At 33.9% G+C, this 8,722-nt stretch overlaps 1 protein-coding gene across 2 annotated transcripts in view; it reads left to right on the forward strand.

Moving 5' to 3' along the window:
* The window catches only part of LOC117170143, a 114,958-nt gene extending 113,046 nt beyond the window's left edge, over positions 1-1,912 (forward strand). For both annotated transcript variants that reach the window (XM_033356691.1, XM_033356690.1), the window contains exon 4: positions 1,686-1,912. In XM_033356691.1, coding sequence (XP_033212582.1) covers positions 1,686-1,699 — 14 coding nt within the window. In that variant the 3' untranslated portion in view covers positions 1,700-1,912. The remainder of the gene's footprint in view (positions 1-1,685) is intronic.
* The last annotated feature ends 6,810 nt before the right edge of the window (positions 1,913-8,722 follow it).

The following is an 8,722-nucleotide window of genomic DNA, read 5'->3' on the forward strand; positions in this document are numbered from 1 at the left end:
ATCGCTATTGCTCTCCTCCCCTGAGAAATTAGGGAGCCAACAGTTCTAGGAAGGCTGAGAACGGGGAGACTGAACGCGAGAGTTTGGTGTACAGTAAATTTTCTGTACTTCTATAGGGGCAGCTAAAATATCCCGAAAAATAAAATTCATGACTCGGTAAAACTCTCTCTGTCCCGAATAATAATATCCCCGAATAGTTTATAATATTAACGAATTCGAGAATTGCCAAATAATAAAATTCCTGAAATAAAATTGTTTCTTAATTAATATTATTTATTTATTAAATATACGATAATAAAATATTTTATTTTCAGATTGTATGCTTGTATGCCAACATAAAAGTAGACTCTGAATAAATTGTACATAATTGCTTGTCATTTTCTAATATTTCCTTGATCAGTCTCAGTTGTGTTTGAAAATTCTGAGTAAAAATACAATTTTTCATTTGGAAGACTTGATCATGATTTTAATTTAAAAAATAATTGTTAGGTATTGTAAATACAATTATTAACATTTAATAACATAAATTTGTCTGAAAAGACGTTATAAAGTTAGATAATTCCTTTTTTTCCATGTAAAATGGCATTAAAAAATGAATATTTGCACAACTATTGAAGATTATTGAAAGAAATTGAAATCACGAAATGTCAATTATTCAAAAGAAACAAAACAAAGTGCACCACGATACGAACTACCCTATATACTATGAACACAGAAAAAACTAAAGTTAAATTTTGTTGCTTGTAAAATTTCCCGCTGTTAAAGTTTACATGCTATTTGGCGAAAATTTATCTTACAATGGATTAAAAGCTGTCGTCTGCTACGGCGTCCTTAGCAGAAATGTGAAGAGGACAAAGTATGAGTGAATTTGAGCTATAAATCGGGAAATCAGATTTAAAACAACACAGAAAAAACAAAAGTAAGAATTTGTCACACGAAAGACTTGCAACGCTCAAAAATTAAACATATTTCGGCGAAAATCTTGCCGAGGTTAGGAAACGAATTCTGAACACCTCGACTGCGTCCCGCTAAAGTAAGAAAATTTCGGGAAAACATGAAGAATCAACAGCAGAAAACACGAAAAAAAATATTTTTCTTACTAATATATCCCCTCTAAAATAAAATACACTATTGTCGATAAATTAGAACTTATTTAATACAATTTAGTAAGAAACGCAAAAAGCAACTGACAGATGGGAATCCCTATTTCTCTCAAATTTAATTAAGTTAAACGACGATAGATAGCGCTTATAAGAAGAAAGATTATCCAGGCAAGATTAAAAATCAGAAATTACCTGCGATTCATATCAAGTTTATCTGATGAGGTTAATTTTTGTTGCGGTGAATCTTTCACCTGGAATCGATGTAAACTTTATCTTTCGTTTTTTTCTATGAACCATTAGCGCGTATAGTACACAGAATGCTACCACCCGATTTTAAGTGTGTTTGACCAAACTTGATATGGCTTGTGGCGGATATTTCAAAGTCAATTGTCTCAAAAACGGCGAAAAATTGCATATTATTCCATCGACAAGTTTTGATTCAGGCAATGAGGTTTCCTTACTAAAATTAGGAACCGAAACTAAAATTGAAGATTGCCGGTATAAGATCGGAAAGCTTAGATTTTTTGAAAATAATCATTAATTATGCATTAAATTGTGTACAGTATCATTATCTTGTTTCAGGTTCTGCTAATTAAGAAAATACGTGGCTGAAGCGCAGTAACTAAACTATCGTTTAAATCTACACAATTGTCATGAATAAATGCCTAAATTATTTGTGCAGACATTATTTGTTAGAATCGTTAGTGCGACTGTTATAAGATTGAATGGACATTTGATTGAATTTATGTAGGGAATCAATGAACAAACATTTTTAATGATGTTCTGAGCACGAATAATTTTTTTTCATTATTAAGACTACATCACATTATACATGCACTTATATTTTATTTATTTTAATATTGATTATACCAAATTACTTTGTTGTACATATTGCATCATAGGATCATAATAATTTGTTAAAAATTCCCTATTATACAATGATAATGAAATTAAAAGCAATTGTATGCTGCAAGATGTATTGAATTGTGTCTTACCTTAATAAATATTTTATGTGAAAAAAAATTAATAAATAAATTTGAAATAACTGTTACGTCGTAAACAACAAATTAATATCCAGGATATCTGATCCTTCAGAGAAGTCATCTCCACGTTCTCCGATCGATTCTGTAATTGAGTAAGTAAAAAATCTTTTCATGGTTGAAATTACAAATTTTCTGAAATGCTACATAGATCAGTTTAAACATAGTATTGAAACAGTAATAAAAATGTTTGACCGAAATAATGTCGGATCACTAAGTATGTAACATTACTTTCAGGTAAAAATATAATAATAATAATAATAATAATAATAATAATAATAATAATAATCTCAGAATCAACTGAGCCTCAGTGGCTCAGTTGGTTAGACATTCGGACTTCACCTCAGAGGTCCGGGGTTCGATCCCTGAGCCGGCACCTCTAGAAATTTTTCAATGTACCTTTACTGAGGTTCTGGTGGTTCGGAACCCAGCTTAAGCTGTAGGTCTCCCCATCGTGTGCTTGACTGCAACCCTGTCCGTCAATAATGGGGTAAAATCAGGCTTTGTCCAATATGTCTGGGCAGACTGCTCTCATCAGATCACTTGAGCGTCCGTGACTAATGATATATACCGGGACAGCCCCGTAGAAAAATGATCAAATAAAAATCCATCTCTAAGCAAAAATGCCTTCGACATGTTGGGCAGTATAAGCCTGTGACAATATTTCAACACAGAAATGTTTTTTATAATAATATTATATAGGGTGATTTATTAAAAATAGCAATTATAATGCCAAGCCAAAGAAAAAAGTAAAATTAATTGTGAATAATATTTATTTAAAAAAATTAAATTACGTACTTAGAGAGTGCTTATCGAATTTTTTTTAACCAGATATGCGCTACAAAATGTTATAATATAAAAAATATGCAAAATAACATTTTACTTCAAGAAAATAACCAATACAGTCGGAATCCTCCCGTAAATCAGCACAATTTTTATCTATTGCAATGTTCCATAAATTAAATATATTTAAAATCACTTATCTGTATTAATTTTAAAGGCAGGAGTTTAAAGGGCCCGAGAAATAGAGTGTAAATCGCAATAATACGATTGAGGCCAAGCGGTGAAGCCATTTTGATTGATTTTTTGTATAAATACTTTAAAGAGTATAAAGACTCTCGGTAAAGGCCATTTTTCGAAAAAATTATATTTTCATGTAAAAATTGAAAGAAATCCATTTTTATCAATAAAATCGTTGTATTAATGTGTTCTAATATTCAGTGAATCAGAGAGCAGGTAAGGCAGTGTTCGAGCTCGGATTTTCCTTTGGGTGACCCTAGCGAGAATAGGAAAAACTACCATCCGTTATGATTTAAGTCTGCAGGTGATAACATGCCCATTATGATCGACACTGATTCATTTAGGGTCGAACGCAGCGTATCTTTCTTTAAATACTGTAGGCAAATTTACAGAGCTGCGCTAGAGCTTAGGAGAGCGAAAAAGATTAAATTGTTATGGATTGTGGATGAAAAAATTTTCTGTCGTAAAGAAGAGGAGGCACCAAGGATCTTGCTTTCCCACCCACATGATATCGATCACCTTCACTAGCAACTGCTGATTTACTTCTGGACTTTCAGAAAGTAGACTGGTGGCTCGCTTCTATGTCCTTTTTATAGTAATAATTATTATTATACAACCTATTATAGTTTAATTGCTCATATTATTATAATGATTGTGAGGTTTAGCGATACTTTCAGCAGGATATTACTATGTCACATTTTGATTGCGATTTTAACATCTTGTCACAAAACTATCGATTGTTGAAAAATTGCTTACTATTGTTAGAGTTCGTATACTAGATCATACAGTAATAATTATTTTGTAACCTCTTCTGTATTGGCGAAGTTTGATTTGTAGTGCATTATTACTAGAGATACTTTCATCATATTTCGCTCTACCTGTCTCGACATGAATTGTATCAATAAACTTTCCCACTGATTTCCTTAAATATATGCCATATGAATACTCAATCTCTCTTGGCTCATTATTAGGAATTTTAACACTTTTTTTAGACTTTCTTTTACCACTTAATCGTGGTTTCTAAGACTTGGTTAACTCCTAAACATCCTTCCAGTATGGTGGCCCTCGATAATTACGTGCTCTTTCACCGGGATAGGGACGAAAAAAGGGGGTGGGGTATGTCTCTATGGGTATGAAAGTCTTCTAGGTTTGTTAGGGGGGTGAGCCCATTGTCGAACTATCCTACACTGGAGTTTCTTCTTGTGGAAGTAGGAACTGGCATAAACGGAATCTTAGTTGGTGTTGTATATAAACCGCCCAATGCTACACATGACAATGAATGTATATCCGAGATTTCAATGCACGTTCCGAATTTTAATAATATGATTTTTGCCGGAGATTTTAATACAAATTTAAATGCAAGCAGTACCCACACCAATTGCCAAACAGCCTTGATACTCCCTTCAGACTCTCGATTGTCCGCCGTAATTCTAAACAACATAGTGATCGCATTATTACTCGTATTGATTTAATGATTGCTGACCTATAATTGTTGACCTAATGATTGTTGACCTATAGCGTTCCTATCTAATGATGACCTTATAAAGATAAATTAGAAAATCTCGTGTTCAAAATTCACTGGTCCCATGCAAACACAGACGCATAATTCAGGCTCTATTGACGAAGCTAAATTTCAGGATTACCTTATGACCTATGACTGGGAGAGTTTACTACGTGCTGAAGATCTCAATACAAAATTTGCAAAGCTGACGGCTAATCTGCTATCGATTTTTGATCCATTTGCGCCTTTGCATACTCCTCATAAGTAGACAAAACCTACAACTTGGATTACCCCTGAAATAAAACATCTTATGAAGGAGCGCGATAATAGGCTCAGAATAGCCAAGCGAACTAAAAACAGCATCATACAAGCCGAATTTTGCAAAATCAGAAATCTAGTTCAAACTAAAATTAGAGGCTCGTTTAATAGATGCAAGTACAATGCAATTAGAAATAAAAATTAAAAAAAGAACATTTGACATCTTCTGAGACGATTATACATCATACCACCCAAATTTGAATATTCTGATAGCAACTTTCTTCCAAATGATTTATTAAACACATTTACAGATACTCAGACCTCCGGTTCTTCAGATCTGCCTATTTTAAATCCGCCTCTTTCCACATTTAATGACAACAATTTCTTTTTCTGAGATATTACACCAGATGTGCTCCTATAAAAAATTATGGAAGTTTGTTCAAATTTCATATACTCTAGTGGTATATCAATTAAAATGGTAATAGGCATCATTCGCCCAATTCCAAAAATTAGTATCCCTACATGCACAAAAAATTTTCGCTCTATTTCCATCTTATGCGCACTATCTAAACCAATTGAGAAAATAGTTCACAATAAATTATATGAGTATTTGGATTTTCAAGACTTAATCGATCCGATGCAATCCGGCTTCCGGGTAAAACACAGTACTCTAACATCAACGCCTAAAGTCATCAATAATTATAAAATGGTATTAGATAATTAAGAGATCACGATTGTTGTATTATTCGATTTTTCTAAGGCATTTTACTCTGTAAACCACAAACTCCTCCTGCTTAAATTGAACTCTTTTATGCTTTTAGACATGGCAATTAGGTGGTTTGAATCATACTTGAGCAGTAGGTTCTAACTAGTTAAAAACAGTAGAAGCGAGCACTCTGACTGAAAGGAGGTAGGGTGTGGAGTTCCTAAGGATCCCATACTTGTTCCACTCCTTTTTAACTTGTATAACGCGGATCTTGGTGGAGAGCTGAAACATTTTATCTTTCGTGCCCTGTTGCTTCTTTAACAGATCTCCTTGCTCTCGTACAGGAAGATATTGATAGGATAGTGCATTGGGCCAGTACCAGTCGGTTTTTCCTCAATCCTTTTAAAACGAAGGCAATACTGATTGAGCCACCCCCTTACTCAACTCCTGGAGCGATAATTACTCTCTCACTACTACTGATTAGTGGGCGGGTTGTAGATTGTGTTCAGGTTCTAAGAGATCTTGGATAAATATTAAACAAAACCCTATCCTAGAAAGAGCAGGTAAACGAAATCTCGAGGAAAACATTTAGAATTCTGCTGCAGCTTAGAAGAAACAGAGAATCCTTGCCTGTTTCCATCCGCATACTTCTGGTAAAGAGCTTAATTTTTCACACTTTGATTTTAGTTGCACAGTACATGACATAACAGATGAGCCTAATTCTAAACTTGAGAGAGTCCTTAGTGCACGTATTCGTTTTATCTATGATTTACCTAAAGATGTACATCTGACAACCTATAGAAAGAAAACAGGGTTTCTAAATGTAGCCAAGAGAATACAGTATTTCATGGGTAATTTTTTATTCAATGTCTTTCACTCTAAAACCCCAAAATATATTTTAAATCTAATTAGATTTTTTGACAAAAATCTTTCTGTCCTTTTTCAACTTCCAGAAAAAAGAAGATAATCATAGTTCCAAAGCATCGAACATGTAAATTACAACGGTCTTTCACAGTTAGAGGCGCCCATTTCCTCTGCAAAAAAGCTTTTTATAAGTATCTGATTCATTTTGACAATCCTACTCTAGAAGTCACTCATTAGTAACTCTCATATCTAAATCAGCGTCTCGATACCTTCAGCACATGTAGCATCTAAACTTACGTTTTATATAAATTAATTATATCTCTTGCATTATAGGTTTGCGACCGGATATTTAATGTTTTGTTGTAACTCTGCTACCCTAATTCAATATAAATTTTATTCCATCTCACACCATTGCGGTAGCAAATTTGCTCTCGCACGTATTACTTTTATGTAATAAGTTGTTAAAATCTTTTGCACTATATAATTATGACTTAACTAAAATTGTTCGACTAGCAACTGTATTCTTTTTGTTGTTTCAATAGTTCAGGTATTCATTGTTTCTTAGAGGGCCATTCAGCCCTAGGGACTTATGCTAAATAAATTTTTTTTAAATTAAAATAATATTTCATCTAAAATTTAATACATTCAGTTTATGCATATACATTCTTTTGCACTTTATGATAATTATTCATTTTAATTAGAAGAAGTAATTTTAATAACCATTTTGAATCCCACGCTGACTGCAGCCAACACTGGAAAAAATGCTTCTGACTCAATGAAATAATAGTTTGAAGCATCAAACGGTGCTTTCGCGCTCGGTCAAATGCATATATAATCAATTCAAAAGCACATGATATACGGAGAAAATTTGGTTAGGAAACTTTACCGAACTTTTAAGTATAATTGGGATACATCGACCAAAAGGAGAATGTTTGACATTATTGTAATAATTTGTGGCTTGCGAAATGCTAAAGAATAAATGACAGTTCGGTGAACCTTAACAACGCAGATTAAATTTTCCAAATGGAAAGTAAAGATTTTCAAAAGTAATCATTAATGCACGTGGTGTAATTATTGAAAACTATTCCGTCACACATTCAGGAAAAATTGGATAAAGTTCCATGCTTGTTAAGGGGGGGGGACGTTAATTCGTGCAAAAAAAGGCACATTTTTGCGCATTTTTTTACGACAAAATTAAAATCTATTTATTAAAACCAATAGTACATTAAAATATAGCATTCGAAGAATATTTTGTGAAATTTTCATGCAGGAATATTGAAAAATGCGGCAATGGCAGCAATTTATTCGGAAGCTACTCGGAAAAAGTTGAATTGCGGTGTCCATCATAACTCGGTGCTGCATCATCTGAAATCAAGAAACCAAAGTTCTTTCGTTAGATAATTGCTTTTCCCAGGTAACGCTGGGGGGGGGGGGTTTCGAAATTTCAATTTTTCGATTTTTGGGAACACTTTGAAGTAAAAAACGCGTTTTTCGCGAAAAAAGTCGGCCTATTTGTTATTGTAAGGTAAAAAATATTTAAAAATTTCAAAAAAACTCTCCAGCGTTACCTCGTAAATTATGTACAGAAATAGTGTTCCAAATTTCAAAAGGATCGGTGCAGTAGTTTTGAAGTTATGAGGGACACCGACTTTGAAAACAATGAGCTGTGGGAAAAACGCTTCAAAGTTTTGAACACTAAAAAATTTGGAATAAAACGTTCATAAACGAGTTTTATCGACTTACCTCACACTGAATCATCAATGCCAGGTCCGTAAAGAATGTTGCTATCATCCATGTCTAGAGCATCTTTTTGCTCCTGTCTACGACGAATCCTGCCTTATTTAGTCCGTTTTTCAGCTTCCTGCTCCGCTCGGCTTATACGCATGGAGTCAATTGATTGCGCCCATTTATGAGCGCTTGATCCACTACTGATTCCCATGTCTTGCATGAAGGTTAATAAAGCAAAAAAACCTTCATTGAAGACACAGGCTGCCACATAAGCTGCAATCTCAACGATGGCAGAGGTTCCACTCAAGTACTTGGGTGTGATTTTCCAAATAAGTTGGTTCAAACTCTCGTTTGCATTCTGCGTGAAGCCTCCGACACATCGCTCCAGGAGGGCATCTTTGCTCAGATATTCGTAGATAGGCTTGATAGCATCCAAAACATCCTTGGGAAGAGCACTGTACATGTGTTTGAACGAATCCAATGCATTAACAGCTGCAGCTTT

This window comes from Belonocnema kinseyi, chromosome 3 (genome assembly GCF_010883055.1).
Source record: "Belonocnema kinseyi isolate 2016_QV_RU_SX_M_011 chromosome 3, B_treatae_v1, whole genome shotgun sequence".
Lineage (NCBI taxonomy): Eukaryota > Metazoa > Arthropoda > Insecta > Hymenoptera > Cynipidae > Belonocnema > Belonocnema kinseyi.